The following is a 19,449-nucleotide window of genomic DNA, read 5'->3' on the forward strand; positions in this document are numbered from 1 at the left end:
CAGTCTTCGCTTGTGCTACTATTGTGACCACAAGGGTCAGCCGGAGACGTGGGCTGCTCAGCCGGAAGTCCTTGTTGACTTGTTTCGGATATGTCCCAGGCAGGCATGCACATCCAAGATACATATCATATGGGCTTACACATCTTAGGCGAGCTTGTCTCCAGTCCTTTGCTTTCTAAGGTCACTTTCTAAGCTCACTCTCTGGCTTCCAGGGACCATTCTTGCTTCTGCTCACGAGTCCACCATTTCTGCTGCCTCTTCACAGCTGTGTTTGATGCTCAGCCTTGGTGCCAGCCTGGGAGAGGAGTTGGATCAATAAAAACAAAGAAGAAACTCGCTGCTCCGTGGAATGGCTTCTTCGAGTCTGGGCTCCTCCTCAGCCTGTCTGCTTTTGTTAATTTTGGTTTAGGTGTTTCAGTGGTGATTGGTGGAGTGAGGTAGTGTTTGCTTCTTGGGGATGCCAGATATTAACAATTCATTTTTGCCCACTACTTCAGTGAGTCAAAAGCTCCGCCCCCAGATCCTCACCCCTCCCTCCTTACTAACCTTACTTTGGAACGCTTGCCTCTGCATTTACTCGCTACATTTTCCTATCTGATGCTTCCTAAGTGTTTGCTTTTTTAATTGCTTAATTTATTGGAGATGTAGCAGAATGTTTCAGGTAAAAAAGAAAGGGTTGGGAATATTCTGTATGTATTTCTTCAGAAAAATTCTCTATTAGATTTTTTTTTTAAACCAGACTGTTCCATTCAGTTAAAGCTTAACTTATTTGATTCAAAGTTTTTATTTCAAAATAATCACAGAGTCATGGGAAATTTTACTAAAGGGTTATGTCTGTTCCCTGTTTCTCTCTCGGCTGCATGGCTCACAAGCATGGGCAGACACTAGGGATTTGCCACTGTTTAAGTAAGTGTGTGTGTGTGTGTGTGTGTGTGTGTGTGTGTGCCCTTTGGCATACCCATCTCACTAAATGTCCCAGTGATAATATGGCGTACAGTATCTGTATCATTCATTTTGCCAAATGGGTTTAGTAAGCGAAGGAATCCTATAGAAGCAATCCTTCCTTCTAGGTGTACATGTGAAACACCCCAATAAAGGTTTGTGCATTTGGGTAACCTTCCTAAAGATAACTCCTAACTCCTTTCTTGGGTGTTTAATTTGATGGAACTTAGAGGCTCATTTAGTATAATTACTCATTGGAAAGCCCGTGTCCTCAGTTTAGCTAAGAGATCATGGCGTTCATGAGAATGGAGGAGCCCTACCCTTGACCCTCAGCCCCCAGAGCACCCCCAAGGTCTCCGAGCAGTCTGAGCCCACACTTATGACTTTGAAATGCTACCCCAGTCCTTCATGCTGCTCTGTCCTTCCCTCACTTTCCTGAGTCATCTGGGACCTGAGCAGTTCTGCCCTGTGACCGTGAATACAGGCAGGCAGGGCTACTCTTATGTCAGGTGGCTTCAAACCGCGGAGGAAGATAGGAAGTGTAGGCAGGATTTGTTGGAATGAGGCAGGAGTGGGGAGCATGGTAGAGAATTACAGCTCACACATGAGGGCAGTGTGGAACCTGGTAGTTCCCGTTGTCTGTATGGGTGTTTTGCTTGCATGTGTGTCTGTGTACCAAGTGCATGCAGTGCCCGAGGAGGCCAGAAGAGGGCAGCACCATCGTCTGGAGTGGTGATGGCATGTGTGGGTTCTTGGAATTGAACCCAGGTCCTCTGTACAAACAGCAAATGCTGTTAAACACTGAGCCATCTCCCCAACCTCCATGTCTTTTATTGTATGAACTGTCGCCTTCTAGATCAAGGGTATCTTTTTATTCAGGACTTATTTCTTTGTTTGCTTTCTTTTCATTGAGCACCCACTCTTTGTCGGGCTCCCTGGTTCTGACAGCATAAGAGGAAACAAAATAAGTAAAATGTTCGGCTTTCCTGACGCTCGGTTTTTGTGGGAAGGACAGAATTAAGAAACTAAGCGAATGAGCTACATTGTGTGCCATGTCGTGGGAACCATCTTATGATACACATTAGGGGAAGGTAAGCGGGGAGGAGTTGAGTTCTGCAGGAAAACTTGGTAATTCACCTTGGAAGCCAGGGAAGGCTTCACTCTCAGCACCATGGTGGCCTCAGGCATCAGTGAACGGAGTGAATTAGGGAGACAGACGCCTGTAAGAGGGTTCTAGGCGGAAGGAAGTGCGTGAAGAGGGTCCTCAAGACCCAGGCCAAGGAAGGCTGAATACCACTGCGATTTAAATATTAAAAGCTACCACCTCCAATACATCCTGAATGTAAGAGCTGTCTGGACCACCGGCAATCCCAATAAGTGTTCCCCTGAAAATGAAAGATGGCTGAACCCAATGCTGGCAAGATTTCCCACCTTGAGATCTGCTACAGGTCTCAGTATCTCTTAGCCAAAATGCCCGGGGCTAGAAGTGTTTCAGATTTTAGGATATTTGAGATCTTTTGGGGTGGGACCCAAGTGTAAATGCATAATTCTTTTATATTTCATATACATCTCTGACAGTCTGAAGCTACTTTTATGCACTATTTTTAAGGCATCTGTGTTTTGACTGTTACCTGTTGTGTGAGGAAAGGTGTGGAGTTTCCTGCTTGGGGCATCATGTTGGCATGTGCAGGGATCCCGAACCTGGACCATGGTGGTATCCATGCCGATTTCTATCTAGATTTCTGCATTTTTATCCATCTTTCCATGCATTTATGCCTATCCTCCTTGGCTGAAGACTCTCCCCCTTACTTGGGATTGTGAGGTGGCCATGTGGATGAGGTGTTGTTCATCTCTGGCTTTTATTGAACTTCATATGTATTTATTAACTCTTCGGCCTGAGTGCAGAGGTTGTGGTCTTTTGTAGAGAAGTTTTTTAAAGTTACTTTCTGCCCTGAATTAACAAGTCTGTTCTCCCCCCCACCACACACACACACACACACACACACACACACACACACACACACAGAGAGAGAGAGAGAGATAGAGAATGGAAATCAGATTTTGTATGTTTGAAATAAAAATTAATCTCATGTTGCAAAAGGGGTGGAATAGGAAGCTTATTGGAGCAATTGCCATTGTACCTGGGAGTGAGAAGGGCCGCAGATCACCAGCTCTCTGGGGGTCCCCACCTGAGGTAGGGCTTTTAAATATTTTACCCTTCTGTTAGTTACAGAGCCCGTCCCCACTCCCCAGCCTGCCCTACAGGGACGTTCAGAGAAAAGCTTTCAAATGAAGGCCTGCTTCTGCAGCCTCTAGAAACTTATTTTTTCTAACTTCTGTTTCTTTACGCTTTGTGCTGACTCTGTCGAGGTCATCCCCCGAGAATCTGTCATGGTAGAATTTAGGAGACTTGGCATTCATCTCTAAGTTCTTATACCGAAGATAAAAATGGCTTCCTTCCTACCTTGGCTCATGAAAGAATCTTACTACTAAAAGTGCTATTAGCCCGGCAGACCTGTCAGCCTGATGCATGAGCTGTTGTAATTCTTGCACGTTGGACCATTTCCTTAAGGAACACTCTCTTGGGGCTTTTAAGTTGATTGGTTTTCTCTTGGCTGAAGGCGGCCTGCCCAGAAAGCTCTCGGTTATGTGTGCAGACTTTTGACAGATGTAACACAGGAGGGCGAGGTGACCAGTTCGCCTTTTCTTCCATTCTGCTCATTCATGAATATTCTTTCCTCCTTTGAGGTTCAACCCATGTGAGTCTTAAACTGAGCTGCAGCTGACATTTGTTCCCAGTCTTCTGTTTATTGACAAAGCACACAGGAGTCTTTTTTGCTGTTTTTTTTTGTGACAGTGTTTCTCTGTGTAGCCTGGGTTGTCCTAGAATTTGCTCTGTGGAACAGCCTGGTCTTGAACTCTTAGAGATCTGCCTGCCTCTGCCTCCTGAGTGCTCGGATTAAAATCCTGTGTCCCTATGCCCTACTAGGAATCTTTTATTTTCAAGTGTTCAAATGCTTAAAAAAAAGTTTTATTTATTATGTATACAGTGTTCTGCCTGCATGTGTGCCTTCAGGCCAGAAGAGGGCATCAGATCTCATTACAGATGGTTGAGAGCCACCATGTGGATGCTGGGAATTGAACTCAGGATCTCTGGAAGAGCAGCCAGTACTCTTAACCGCTGAGCCCTCTCTCCAGCTCTAGGAATATTAACTTATACTTAATTTAGCCTTTTGGAAAATTAGGAGGTGGGGCTGGGGGGTGTAGTGGTTGCGGGTCTAGTTCAGTGTAGCTTGTTCAACATGCGTGAGGCCCTGGGCTTGAACTCCAGAGCCCTTCTTTCTTCTTGCAGATCAGTAGCTGGGTGAGCTGGCATGTAGTTCAATGAAGAACACATGCTTTACATGAACAAGGGTCTCTGTTGGGTTCCTAACACCTCAAATGTCAATAAAAATTAATAAAACAGGAATTCTCGGAAATTGGCCATGGCCTGTAGTGTCAGTGAAGTCTGTGTTTGTGTCTCATAAACCATGCAGCAGATGCTAGACTTAGGGATTAAGATGTATCACGGTCTTACGTGGATCATTAATCTTTTCATTTTCATTTGCTGCTTAAAGACATCCGTCAGAGACGTGTGAACGTGCTGCCTTGAGATGTGCTCACTGCTGGTGAAAAGGGAGATCTTTCTCCGTAGATCCCCTTTGAGAATCATGGTGTGTGGCCAAGTGGGGGACTTCCTAGCTCAGGAAAAGCTTAGCATCTCATGTGTGGATGGGTTACCTGTGAACTCACTGGCACGTTACCCAGAGGGTTTTCCTGTGTCCTATACTTTGTGGAACAATAAGATATGCTTGTCAGAGCGGAAGCCACGGCTTACAGTCAACAGTGGGACTGTAATGGTTCTGGACCAATAGAGAGGTACCTTTGTTAGTGTGTTTCCATCCTTTTTCTGCTGTGTCCATCAACTTCATTTCCTGGACCCTTTGGCACCTTTATTTTCTTTGTTGCTGCACACCTTCCATGGCTAGACCAGTTTCAGAAGCATGGAAGGTGTGTCTGTCCCTCGCTGGTCACCCTGGCTTCTAGAATACAGTAGGTGCTTGGCAGGTGTTTCCCGAATGCCTGTCTCTGCATGCAGTTGACAGAACCAGGGCAGGGATCTGCCTTGGGAGGGCCTATGTTTCTTCTTTCATTCCGCCTGTTTCATGTGTGGTATTGTCGGTGTATGCGCTCAGAGAGGAATGGAGAGCTTGGTTCCTGGAACACAGGTAGAGGCCAAACAGCATCGCAGGCATGAGGCTGTGAAAACTTTTCCTTGCTGTTGTGGGCAACAGCAGCGTCACCAGGTCAGTGGTGGAGGCTAGGAACGTGCGTGCAAGGGAGGACTGAGTCAACCTGGTCGGTTCCGCTGGGCTGGATTGAGTTCGCTAGTTTCACAGGCTGTGTTTTCTGTCTTCGGGGTGTTCTGTACCAGACTCATGTTCACAGGTTGGATTTGCTCCCAGAAATAAACCCATTAGTCAGCTGCCGAGAGAGGTTTTCATTTTGTCCCTCCTGTGCCCCTCCTCCCACAGATCAAAGTTGGCGGAGTGGCCGTGAAATGAATGGTAGCGGTCTGTTTTCCTCGTGATTTTGATTTGTTAGGAAAAAGTGATTAGGTTTGCATTTCGAGGCGTGTGAGTTTTTGATTGATTTTTGAGGTGTGGCTAGAATCCAAGTAAAGCAAAAAAAAAAAAATTTAAATCTCCCCAAATTGTGGAATAGATAAAACTGCATAAGCAAAAACAAGAAAGCAAACAGAACCCCCTGGCAGAAAAGGAGAAAGAAAGTAGCTCTTTTCCTGGATCCCCAGGTTTGCACTTTAGGTTTTGGTGTCTGATAAGAGCAGACCTTCCTGCCTATCTATCATTGTGATGCTGCAGAAGAAAGTCCGGGTGAGTAGAGTGGCCACCTGCATGGTTGCAGCACTCTGGGGGTCCCTTAGGCACCTGCCGCCTGAGCAGACTGCTCTCTCCAGCTAGTGAACTCACACGAGTGTTCCACCTCTCTGGGAACCATCTCGGTATTTGATGATGGGATACCTGTTGCCAGGTATCAGTCTCTGTATCTGCCCACATCCCCTAGAAAGCCGTGTGTTTATTTACCTAACCCACAGCCAAAGTGTCTGCTTGGCCTGACCCGAAGCCCTTATTCTTAAGATATTTATACCCATTTTAATACACACTCAATTATCTCCTTTTTTTTCTCTTCCCCCACTTTGCCGTGCAGACCATAAAACCATGGGAAACGCAGAAAGCCAAAATGTAGACCACGAGTTTTATGGAGAAAAGCATGCCAGCCTGGGGCGGAAACACACATCGCGCTCCCTGCGACTGTCACACAAGACACGGAGGACACGACACGCTTCCTCTGGAAAGGCTATCCACAGGAACTCTGAAGTGAGCACCCGGTCCAGCAGCACCCCCAGCATCCCCCAGTCCCTGGCCGAAAATGGCTTGGAGCCCTTCTCCCAAGAAGGAGCCCTAGATGACTTCGGGGACCCCATCTGGGTGGACCGAGTAGATATGGGCTTGAGACCTGTATCTTACACTGATTCCTCTGTCACTCCCAGCGTAGACGGCAGCATGGTCCTCACGGCCGCCTCTGTGCAGAGCATGCCAGACTCTGAGGAGAGCCGGCTTTACGGGGATGACGCTACATACTTGGCTGAGGGAGGCAGGAGGCAGCGTCCCTATACATCCAATGGGCCCGCGTTCATGGAGACAGCGAGCTTTAAGAAGAAACGCTCCAAATCCGCAGACATCTGGCGGGAGGACAGCCTGGAATTCTCACTCTCAGATCTGAGCCAAGAACATTTAACAAGCAACGAAGAAATCTTGGGTTCCGCGGAAGAGAAGGATTGCGAGGAGGCTCGGGGGATGGAAACAGAGGCGAGTCCCAGGCAGCTCAGCACCTGTCAGCGAGCCAACTCCCTGGGTGACTTGTATGCTCAGAAAAACTCTGGGGTGAAGGCAAACGGAGGACCGAGGAACAGATTTTCAGGCTACTGTCGGAATTTGGTGTCTGATATTCCCGATCTCACAAAGCATAAGATGCCACCAGCTGCTGCCGAAGAGACTCCTCCATACAGTAATTATAACACACTCCCCTGTAGGAAATCGCACTGTCTCTCCGAAGGTGACACCAACCCACAAATTAGCCTTAGCAAGAGCATGCAAGGCCGAAGAGCAAAAACAACCCAGGTAAAGCCTTAGAGATCGGTTGCAGTGTTTTAGAAGTGGTGCATGGCTCTCAGTGCATGATTTTGCTGTTACCAGCTCCTCGCTTTAAAACCCGGCTTCACCCGGTTTGTCTGGCAGCTGCTGCAGCTGGTATAGCTTGTGCTGTGCCCCTCTTCCAGTTCTGTGGGTAAGAGGCGGGGATTGGGGGTGTGTGCATGTGGTGGGGTGGGAGGATGTGCTAGGAATGGCAATAGCACTATTAAGTTCATACCAGGAAACTGCATCTCACCTCGGTCCCTCACCAGCACCTCCCTGATGGGACTTTGTCACTTGATGCTCTCTGTGGATGCGCAGGCATGGTGGGTTGCAGCGCTTGGAGCTCGTAAGCCACACTGCAGCAGGTGGGAGGAAGTCGCAAGGGGCTGCTCCTTTGAAGGGACGTTTTTGATTCAGGGCGGGCTGTGGTCACTTGTCAGCTTGTCTCTGGTGTTGGCAGGCTTGCTGCCTTACCAGGAGCCATTTCAATTTCCTGTTCCTTGCGATGCGGCCAGCCCTGTCTCTGGAGGGAGGTCTAGCAGAAGGAATAGCATGGGCGGGTTCCCAGTTTCTAGTGTGCAGCCAAATTGTCTGTTTGACCTTGGGCAAACCCTGACTTTTAGAGGTCCCCTTGAAACGTGGCCATAAAGTTGCTTAGCTGCTCTATTGCAGGGGAGAGTGGGGTATGAGCAGATTCGTAAAAGACTTGAGAAGTGTGTTACCAGTGGAAGGATGGCCCCACTGACTTGCTGGCAATGATGGCTTGCGTGACTGTCAGACAGCCCTGCATGTTTTGATTGTTTCTTGAGGCTACTCTTTTTTGTGGTGGATTTTGGGGAGCTTAGGATTCTGACCAGGTTAAGAGGCAGTTAGTGGATTGTGCTTCTGATTCAAAAGTGGATCTGCTTTCAAATCCTTTTCAAAGCGTTTACTTTGAAAGCGGTTACTTTGAAAGCGGTTGGGTACCATGGTAACCTGCAAAGGCTGCTGTACTCCGACCTGCCCAGTAGGGGTCAGTGCTGCACTCTCTGGTTTGGTCCGCGTTTGGGTCAAATGGCCAGGTGATGGAGGGCCCGGTGTGAGGCTGAGTTTCTTCCTGAAGATGGGTTTTGCTGATGCCACCAAGGTCACTCTTGTAGAGGCTTCATCTCTTCTTTCATGGTTGACTTTGGGCAAGTGAGTAGTTGTTTTAAATCCTTGATTTCGTCAGCTACCTAAGGGAGGGTAGTGGGACTGGGGACTCTAACTCAGTGGCCGGCACCTGTGGGGCTTGCAAGAGGCTCTGGGTTAGCTCCTCGGCACCGTGGATATGCACACACCGAGTAGGGGTAATAATAGGACTATTTGAGAAAATGGAATGAAATCATCTATGAGTCATGAAGCCCAGTACTTAGGAAGCAGTCAGTGGGGGAAATGTGTTCACCGGTGTAGCCCTGGGCATTGTTAGTGGTACTGTGTGTGTTGAGGAGTCGGGGTAGTTGGGTGTTTGCACCCAGATCTTGAGTTGATGACAAATCCGAAGGTGTCATCTAAGAAGATGAGCAGGAATTGTGTGTCTAAGAGGCACTGCCTGAATTTTCACCTCCTGTTTTCTGAGTTGAGATGATAACAGAAGTGAGACTATGACAGACACGATGGGTAAGCACGCTCCCTGGTGGCCCCTCTAACTACCCTGCAAGGCTCACTACTGTACTGTCAGTCTGACAGGTCATAGACTGGTGGCCTGTTCCAGGGTCACATGAAGAGCACTGAAGGGCTGCCCTGAAATTGTCTGCCATCAAATTGGCATCACAGGACTGATTCAAAGAGGTGCTCTGCCTGCCTTGAAGTTGGCAAAGGGTGTATTGACCTAGACAACACCTTTGCCCGGAATGATTCGGAGTTAGGTTGCAGGGGGCCACCCAGCTGTATTCTGGGTTGCTGTCTCCATGGTTCTAACACCAGAGATAGCTGGGCCTCCACTTCACCCCACATGCTGTAGGCCTTGAAGTTACAACCACTCATGGAACAGGGACAAAGCGAGACAGTGCTCCCTCTGACTCCACCGAGAGCTCCCCTGGGAAACTGCAATATGGAATCTCCGTCCCTTGGATGCTGACTTCCCAGGTTAATATACAGAAGTGAGATCATCTAAATGTGGTGTCTCATAAGGCCATAATGCTTAATGTACTGCAAAGCGCTGTGGACTAGGAATCCTAAGAAGGCCATTTGCATGCTGGCTTGTCTGCTCCTCACTGGATGTCCTTGGGTAAGTCCTCTCATAGGTCCTTCCCCGTCCGGGGAGAATGATACCATCCTCCAGCAGGGCTGTATTAGGTGAACCAACAGGACGCCATGCTTGGAAGCCCTTTGTGGAGCCTAGAAAATGAGCGGAAGTATTATTTTGGTATTGTCTTTATATGTTGAGTAAGGACCTTTAATGACTTGAAACAAACCCCAGAATTATGCACAACACTAGCCATCCGCCCACATTTTCCTAGTGTAAGTCTGAGCCCACTGTGTTCCAAACAGGGTATTTTAAGAGGCAGTGGGTGTGGAAGCTTCCTTGAAAAGAATTCTTCTTTTCCTTTTCAAAGTTTTTGACCCAAGGGACCGCTGTCGAAGCTTGAATCACAGATCTCAGTCTCCTTGTTGGCGGTGGTGATGTGGGTCTGTCAACCATTTCACTCCCACTGGAAAAAGTTCCTGGCAAGCATTTGGTCCAAGAGCGTGACCTCTCAGCCCGGAGAAAATACTCTGGATCCAAAGTAATGTGGACAATTGAATTTGATTTGAAAATGATCACAAAAAGAGGTTTTGGCCATTTTTCCTGTTTTTGTGTGTTCAGCGGTTGGATTTGTTCCTAACTGGGGCAAGCCATAGAGTCCTCGTGAAAACTTTGAGAGTATCACACATGATGAGCTACAGTTTCTCGCACACAGTTGTTGGTTTAATTCACACAGCTAGGCATGTGTGCTTTGTACTTATCCACATGCTGTATGTAGTTTGTACTGAGCAAATGGAGAAGAGTTTGGTTATTGATTTCAGTAACAGGACAGCGGAGGTCGCTCCTTGGATTTAATTGATGGCTTGGTGGATTTCAGGTCGAACCTGGCTCCTTGGTTCCATTTCTTTTAACAGACGGAGGAGAGGGCAATCTGGGGTCATGCAGAATCAAGGGTGTCAGCAACTCTGGCCTGGGAGTTTTTGCCTTCTGCCCTGTGATTGTTTAACCCCGTGAATCTGGGTTCTTTTCAAAGGAAGCTCCTGGGAGGACTCAGTATTCTCGGAGGGAATGAATGAACAACGAACCCCAGCTCTGCAGAGTTCGCGCTGCCCACTGAATGGTGGTTAGGAAGGCAGGGCGTGGCTTCATGCCCTGCAGTTCCATCTTCTGCAGCCCTGAAGCTTTTGATGGATGAGTAGGAGAGAGGGGACACTGTCATTAATGATCTGTCCCATGGCCAGGGTCAGAGTGTCTGTGGAGTGCCTGAGGGACGTTTTGGCGTGGAGCCGTTGTGCAGACTTGAGGAGAACTTCATTCACCCAAATGAAGTGAACGACTGTGACTTGGCTCTACTGAGCCTGTTGCCAGGAGCCACAGAATCCAGAGAGCTGTAAGGTGATCGGGCTGAAGTGTGGTGCCCTGTGGCCAGTGGCTCCTCATTCCCAGGCGGACTGTGCACCTTGAATCTAGTGGGAACAGGAAGAGGCAGAGAACTCTGTTAGACCTTGGGGAATTCGTTGCAGCCTAGTTTCAAGATGCCAGCGTCTCAGAAGAACCTCATAGAGGGTACCCTCTCTACCCGACTCCATAGCTTTTCAGGGAAGAATGGTGTCTTAGTGTTCTGTCGCTGTGAAGAGACACCGTGGCACAGCAACTCCTACAAGAAGGCCTTTAATTGGGCTGGCTTACAGCTTTAGAAGTTTAATCCATTCTCATCGTGGTGGGGAACATGACAGAACGCAGCTAGCTACGGTGCTGTGTTTTAGTTTGGGTTTTACTGCTGTGAAGAGACACCAATGAGCACGGCAACTCTTATAAAGAAAGCATTTAATTGAGGGGGCTCACTTACGGTTTCAGAGGTTCAGCCATTTATTGTCATTGCAGGGAACATGTCAGCGTGTAGGCAGAGGTGGCGCCTGAGCTTAGACTACATTGCAGGCAATAAGAAATCAATTTACATACTGGGCGGTATACTGAATATATATGAAACCTCAAAGCCTGCCCCCACAGTGACACACTTCCTCCAACAAGGCCACCCCCACTCCAACAAAGCCACAGCTCCTAATAATGCCACTCCCTATGCGATTATGGAATTATGGGGGCCAATTATATTCAAACTACTACATGCTGGAATAGTAGTTGAAAATTCTACATCCATTCTTACAGGCAGCAGGAAGAGGGAGTGACCCTGGGCTTTTGGAATCTCAGAGTCCATCCCTAGTGACACACCTCCTCTGTCAAGGCCACACCTCTTAGTCCTTTCAGATAGTGCCACTTCTTGGTGACCAAACACTCGAATCTATGGACCTTTGGGGGGGGGCATTCTCATTCAAACCACCACCAAGGGAGGACTGAAGAACTTAGGTGTAAGATCTCAGCTCTTCTGGCTCCATGGTTTTTGCACTTCCTCCCTGGTGGTACCTTCCACAGCCTTAGACTGTAAGGTTAAAATCCTTAGTTCCCTCCAAGGAAAAAGGGCCTTGTTGGCTAAAAATGAAATTATTACCCCCATTCTCAGTAGATGACTAGGAGAATTTGAGAAGCTGTCCTGGTGTTTCCTTTGATCAACAAATAACAGAGTGGCTGGTTTTACTAAGATGAGGAGCCTTGGCTTTTTTGTTTGCTTTTCCGAAACAGGGTTTCTCTATTTAACAACTCTGACTGTCCTTGTTCTGGAACTTGCTTTGTAGACCAGGCTGGCCTTGATCTTACAGAGATCCAATTGTCTCTACCTCCCGAGTGCTGGGGTTAAAGGCGTACACCGCCATGATTGGCTTGAAGAGCCTAGTATTAGATCAGAAGAATATCTTAAGACAAATGATTTTGACTCAGAAATGAGTGTATTGCCTGAGCTGGAAATTGGCCCCATAGCTAAATGAGCCTTTACCTTTGCCCTAGACACTTGAGACCCAGCTAAAAGCCTCGGGCTTTGTCCTGACATAAACTATGGGCCACACCATTTTGTATATCATCTTTAGGATTCGTGGGTCCTCTAAAGTCTATTTAGAGAAGTCTGGTAAAGAGTTACTTTGTAAGCGCCAGAGAGATGGTTCCACAGTTTAGAGCACTGGCTGTTCTTGCAGAGGACCTGAGTTCAGTTCCCAGCACCCACACAGCAGCTCACAACCAGCTGTAACTCCACTTTCTCAGCCCCCTTCTGGCCTCAGCGGGCTCCTGCATACATGTAATATACACACACAGGAGTGCACACATAAAATAAAAACAAAAACAAAAAACAAGCTTTTAGAGGAGTGCTTTAAAAGGAGATTCTTTCCACTAATGCTTCATGAAACAAAATATTTTCATATAGAATCTAATTTTCTAAAGCTCTCCTTTTTCTTTCCTTCTTCTACCTTCTGTTTGTTTTTGTTTTTTTTGGTACTTCCATCTTTGTCTCACTTTTTTGGCATGTAAATTCTGAAGTGAGGTACTTGTTTTGAAAACAAGCCCATCCATTTCCTACAAGGACTTCTGACTCCTTTGCCAAGATCTTTTTGGAGGCGATGGGTGGTGGGTGGGCAGTTGGAAGACTGGCGGACATAACAGCCGCACTTCTCAGACCGCTCTGTGTGCTTCAGAAATGCTTTAGGCATCAAGGAACTTCTGTTTATGTGGGGTATGCCTTGAAATAGCCACCGCTTTAGTAACTGAAATAGAAATGTAGGAAATGCTCATTAGTTCATTTTAAATTAGGAATACTCCAGTTTTACATTTATGTAAATACCTTTCCATTTAAATTCTTATCTTAAGTTAAACATAAGTTAAAGTAAGAGGTTTTGTTTGGTGTCTGCATGGGTCTCCAGTCTGTTCCTCAGCCACTTACAGGGTGCTGCTCAGCTGTCCTGTGTAGGGTTTGACCTCTGCCCGGGGACCTGGGAAAGGAAGACATGCAGGGACCCTTTGCATGTATCTTAGCGATCTCGGGTCCATTCCTGGACTGCTGGGGAAAGTTCAAGCTTGTGGGGAAAAATGACGGTTTTTAATGTAGTGCACCAGTAGAGAAAAGCTGTGCCCCTCCGTTCCAGCTGTGTGACAGTCATGTGGAAGTGATGGTTGGACAGCCTAACTGGGGAGCAAGGACTGGAATCAGGACTTCAGCATCCCGTGAACAGGGATGGGAGGGCCTGCTGGATGTGGCCGTGAAGCCAGGCTGCTATGAAGGCCCCACAGGGTCTTCAGAACCATCCCACCCGTGTTTCATTTGTCTAGGGGGCCCAGCTGAATCTGGACCACCCGCTGGCAGGAGCTCTGCATCCATGAGATAACCCAATTTCCCCTCTGAGTTTATGTATACACTTAAAAAAATTAAATAAAAAAATTTAAATGAATTGTGGTTGTATCCACAGAAGACATTACAGAGCTGCCTGAAGTTGCAAACGTAAGCTTTACGGCAAAGACTCATCTGTCATCTCAACTTTAGGAGAGCCTTAGTGAGCTTGGCAGTAACTGCATCTTTACATCAGAGGAAAATGTTTTTCCACAGGATACTGTTTTCCCTGTCTTGAGATAGCGATGGGGAATGAGCAGCAGTTAGTTCATTCAGTAATTATTTTTGAAGTGCCTACCCCGTGCCAGGCGCTATTCTTGGCACTGGGATGTGTCAACGAGAAAACTCCCGAGCTCTTAGAGTGAGTTGTGGTGAAACGGGGGTGTACGTGGCACAGACTAGATAGGCAAGGCTTGGGTGACTAGGTGCTGGGGAGGTGTAGCAGGCGACTTCAGACTGGGAGCTCACGGCATGACCCCGAGAGAGGTCAGACGTGGGGTGGAAGGAGGGGAAAGAGCTGGGTGTTGAGTTGTCAGGTGGGAGGCTACCTAAGACATCTGAGGAACCCAGTGTGGCTGCAGTAGGGCTGGTGATGGGAAGCAGAGATGGTGCGGAGGGGTTGCCATGGCAACCACAGGAGGGAAAAGGAAGGTATGTGGTAGTAGAAAACAAGGAACATGGATGTTCCTGGAAGAAAGAGCTAGAACCATGCCCTCGACAGAGTGCCTCAGTTGTTGCTGGACGTTTGTTTGCTCAGGGTCATGAGTGGCAAGCTCTGGAACCCACCCGATTCTGTTGGGGAAGCTTATCTGGCAATAGTGTGTGGCCCTGGATTAGTGGAAGGAGGCTCGCCATGTTAACAGATGCGAAGGGAGGGAGGGAAGGATATGCCCTGTAGGTGGTACAGGAAGTAGAGGGAGGATGGCTCCAAGGCAGAAGCACATCCATAGAAGAACAGAGGAAGGACTGGGAAATGACTCACGCCGTGGACCTAGAGGGCCAGAGCTTCAGGAATTACCTGGAGAAATGTTCCCAGCATTTGCTGCTACGTATTGGATTCCCCTTTTTAGTGACTAAGAATTTCAGTTCCAGGCAGGTGCTGGTGGGGCACAGCTTTAATCCCAGGACTCACAAGGGAGAGGCAGGAGGATCTCTAAAATTGAGGCCAGGTGGGTCTACAGAGCGAGCTCCAGAAAGCCTGAATTACAAAGAAGTCTAGTCTTGACCCCTCCCCCGCCAAAAAGGAATTTCAGTTCCAGTGGTTGAGAGAAGTCAGGAGGCACTCCCACTGGGGATAACGAGAGGACAGATGGATGCTGGAAACTTAGTAAGCCACGGAGCTTGGGAGAGGATGAAAAGCGGAGAGCGAGCTGGCCTCCTATTTCTAGCAAGTTAGTAATGATAATTATCAGCAGCGTCCAATAACTGCTAATTTAGTGTGGGTTACGTCAACGGTTTCTCATTTGCCGTGCTGTTTCCAGAGTGTGAAGATGATTTCAGAACCCCATTAGCATTAAGCGCCCACCTATCTGCCTGCTTGTTTTTCTCATGAGATCTTGTTTATACCGGATTCCTCAGAGCAAGCTCCCTCCCTGCCATGTTGGTCCAGGAAGCTTGTAGCTATGCCTAGGCCTTGCCTCTTAACTCATGTAAGGAAGGGCTCATGTGTAAGTAAGGTAGCAATTATAGTGAATATTTGTGTGCTTGAACAGGGTGTCCAGCATGTTTGAGGCTCTGTTCCTGGCCTAACATGATCACTTAGCATATCATGAAGTGTTTTATTACGTAGATACAGGCATAGTCGCTGGAGGCATGGCTCCGTGGTAGAGGACTTGCTTGCCGTATGTAGGACCTAGGATTACCAGTACGAAAGGAAACCCAAGTAGACCTTTGCTGGCCCTGTTGTATATATGAAGGATCTGAGGCCCAGATTAGAGGCTCAGATTAGGATAGTCTTTTACCTGAAAATGGTGTTTGCTATACTGAAACAACTAAAGGAGCGTATACTATGTCCAAGGGAGGTATTGAGAACCAAAGGGCACACTCGTGTATGTGCGTGCCTGTGTACGTGTGCATTGCGTGTGCGTGTGTGTGTGATGCACGTGGCAGGAGATGGACATAGAAGGAAGAGCAGTTCCATTTCACGCCTTCCACAAGTCTGCACTCTTTTCTCTCTACGGAGCAGTGAATTATCTTATACTGTATACACAGTTTCTTTGGACAGGTAAATTTGGGCTAAGCTAGATCCATCAGGGAAATTAACGTGACCAAGAGAAACAGTTTCTAATTGCATTACACGCCTGGCTACAAGTGGCCAATTGATTTTGCAGGTCCCTGAATTGTCCCAGGACTCCTGCACTTTGAGGCTAATTAACTTTTCAAAATTGGTTCTGTATCCTAGCGAGCGCAGGGCGCTGTCCCTTGGAGCCCCTGTGAGTCTTCTGGGAAAGACCCGGAGCCTTGCTCCAAGGCGGCACCAGTCCATATTCTTCACGTTGGTGATTCTGGGTTGTAAGGGAGTGGAAACAGGCTTTGCTTTTGCCTCTTGAGATTTCAGTACAGGAACTCATTTGCAGCTTAAGGGCCCAGGAGTGGCCCCTACCTGGCAGCTGCAGGGTGCTTTGGGCTTATCCAGTAGGGAAGCATAGTCAGGCTTTCTGGAAAGTTGCAAGCAGAATGGAAGCTAGCGTGCGCTGGGAGGTGGGGGGTGGGGGGTGGGGCATTGTCTTGAGAGAGTGAAATTTAAGGACACCCCTGTCATTTGGATGTTGTTCAAAACTGGAAATCTCTCCCATGAAGCATTCTAGTAAGGACATTGACTTGGAGTCACTTTGCAGAAGTCTTGACTAGATCGTATGCTAGCCAGGGAGTTATTTTCTTCCCGCTTCCTTTGATTTCCTCTGCGACACTCTTCCTGGTGCTAGGGATCCCAGGGCCTCACAAGTGCTAGGCAGCCCTCGGTCAGGTCACTGAGCCATGCCCCTAGATCTCCAATGAGCTTTTCATGTATATGTATATGGCATGCATGTGTGTTTGTGGACATGTTCTTGCATGTATGGATGCAAAGTGTGAGTGAGCGCACATGCGTGGGTATGTGCCTGTATGTGTTAGTGCCTGTCGGAGGCTGGAATCGCTATGAGTACTCCTCCTACTTAGCATTGGCAGAAGTTTGCTGGTATCTAACGCTGATCCACCTACCCAGCCCTCCTCTGATGTTTGAAATTAAAATTTAGTATTTGGCTGACTAGGTTAGAAGAGAGTATATGCTGAGGTCTTGGCTTTAGGTGAGAGAGATTTGTTTTTCCACAAAGCCTGCGTGGCCTCCAGGCATGACTTCCTGGTGTCAGCTGCTTGCTGCTGGGAAGGGTCCGAGGTGGCTAGGTATTTCTCCATGTGGGAAGGATCAGGTTTCTCCATTGTGAAATTGCTTAGAGACCCAGAAAGGCAGGAGGGAGCTCTTCCTAAAGATGACCACAAGAAAGCTTTATGTCACAGTGAGGGAAGGAGAGAAGACTATTAAGCAATGTCTCTGGCTGGATTAACCCATCATCTGCAATGCTAGAGGATGTGCTGCAGGGTATCTGGGACAGCCCAAGCCTCTTGACTAAATAGGGGTTGGAGCAGGACAGCTGACATCTATTTCCTAATGGGTTAGGTCACATAGAGGGGAAGTGTCCTACTGAGCCCAATTAACTACTTCTGGGATGAGGTGGTGTGTCTTGCGCAGGTCCAGGGACACTCCCCAGCGATTACACCGAGCCTTGTGCTCAGGAAGTATTTGAGCTGAGCTGGGGCCTCCAGGCTTCCTACCTGGACCAGTCTCACCTCTGCTCAGTGTGGAGACTGTCGCAAAGTTGAACACACAACCTGGGCCGTGGCCAGTTCACAGCTTCCATTGGCATGAGCAGATGTTCAGGTGTGACATAGAGGTGAGTGTCCATAGAGCCCTAACCAGAACGCTTGGCTTATGCGGAGACGAGGAGGTCTGTAGAGGAGGGAATGGTTAGCAGGCTTGTAAACTGGAAACGATGGGCGCGGAGAGCCGGCTGACCAGGTCTCGCCTTCTGTGTCCCACCATCCTCCTTAGAGCTCTTCCAGGTCCTTCCGCTGTTGACTTTGAGCTATTTGCTGTGCAAGTGAAAACAAACAGATGAGCAATCGCTTAGCCTTTTCCAGAGAAAAATAGAGGTACGTTAAACAAAGTGGGGGAGGATGGAGTTGAATAACGCAGGCAAAATTCTGGCCACAAGCTGTCCCACGGCTGAGCCACGGGGCTGCCCTGCTTCACAGTGGGAAAGGGTCTCAGCAGCGCAAGTTCGAGCCTCCATCTGCCACTAAGCAGAATTAGGACTTCCCTAGTATTCCTACCTGGCAGTGAAGGAGATGGTTCCAAAGGTCCCTTCCTGTTCGGGGACTCTGGGAATTCTAAGATGTGGCGTCATCTCTTTCTTCTTTGGACTGAAGTCACTCGTGTGGAGGATAGGGCCCGTGTGGCTTCTCAGGGAAGTTATAGCCGGTTCCTCCAAACATTCTGAAGTGGTTTGGTGAAATCTTCCCCATAGTCTCAGCCATTTGAATACTTTGTCCCCAGATGGTGCTGTCTGGGAGACTTTTAGGGGGTGTGGTCTTGTTGGAGGAGGTGTGTCAGTGCAAACTTTGAGAATTTGAAAACCATTTCTGGTTCATTTTCTTGGCTTCCTTCTTGAGGTTTAAGATGTGAGCCCTCAGCTTCTGTCCCAGCAACCATGTCTGCCGCTTACTGCCATGTTTCCCGAGCTTGATGGAGTCTCATCTCTCTGGAACTATCAACCCAAATAAGCCCCTTCTTCTGTGCACTGCCTTGTTATGTATCACAACAATAGAGAAAAGCAGTGAATATACAGGCCCAATGTTCTTCAGAGAATGTACGGACCTACGAAAATCAATTGAAGAAATTCACAGATTTCCATGGCTCTTGGTTATCTAAAATTGTTAGATTTCTTTATTGTTTAACATCCGCATGGTGAATGTCCCTGCTAGAGAGAAATGTGGGTTGCTAATAGAGCTTCTTGTTTGTATAGTGGATCTTTTACTAACTGACTCTGGGTTCTTTGTGACCATCCATGGCTGTTATTAGGCAGGCATGGGTCTGTTGGTCTGGTTTCCACTGTTATAATGAAATGCCCCAGGCTGGTTCATTTGTACAGAAAAGACATCTATTTAGCTTAGGCAGGGAGGTCCAAGAGCTTGATTCTGGCCTCTGCTGGCTTTGTTGAGATCTTTGGGGGCACAAAACATCATAGTGGGAGTCAATCTGAGAGGCAGGGATCGCATGGTGAGATGGGGAGTCATAGAGATTGAGGGACCAGACTTCCTTTTCCAGAAGTTTACTCTTGAACACTCTTGAAGGAGTTGATTCAAAAGACCAGCATTGGTGTTTCCTAAGGGCAAGACCCCCCCCCCACACACACACACATGCACACAATGACATAAATACCTCCCACGAGGCCCCACCCCTTTTGTTCCTTCCATTTCTTTCTACTGCCAGGGATCTAAACCCCCTGGATTGGATGCTTGCTAGCTGCTAATCAATGGCCGCCCTTCCTGCTCTTTCCTGCTCTTCCTATTGTTACTCTCCTACTTTTTGTTTTTCCCCCATAGTAGTGAAGCACTGGCTCAGACTGACCGAGACAGAGTCACAGCCCCGATTTGGGCCTGGTGTAGCACAGTCCTAGCTGTGGTATGACTTAGTCTGCCCTATTGCTTCCCAGTACCGATTTAAGTGCAAAGTGTTTGCT

General features: G+C 47.9%; 1 protein-coding gene across 5 annotated transcripts in view; it reads left to right on the top strand.

Annotated features, from left to right (window-relative positions):
- Window positions 1–19,449, top strand: part of Tiam1 (TIAM Rac1 associated GEF 1) — a 351,773-nt gene that overhangs the window by 226,505 nt on the left and 105,819 nt on the right. For 3 of the 5 annotated variants that reach the window (XM_041678508.1, XM_041678510.1, XM_041678509.1), the window contains one exon: window positions 6,211–7,184. In XM_041678508.1, coding sequence (XP_041534442.1) covers window positions 6,222–7,184 — 963 coding nt within the window. In that variant the 5' untranslated portion in view covers window positions 6,211–6,221. Of the gene's footprint in view, window positions 1–6,210; window positions 7,185–19,449 lie in introns of those variants that run through there. The other 2 variants (XM_041678511.1, XM_041678512.1) reach the window with 2 other exon arrangements.

The sequence above is a fragment of the Microtus oregoni genome, unplaced genomic scaffold, assembly GCF_018167655.1.
Source record: "Microtus oregoni isolate MIOR12 unplaced genomic scaffold, Mior012 000030F_ref0000283, whole genome shotgun sequence".
Taxonomy (NCBI): domain Eukaryota; kingdom Metazoa; phylum Chordata; class Mammalia; order Rodentia; family Cricetidae; genus Microtus; species Microtus oregoni.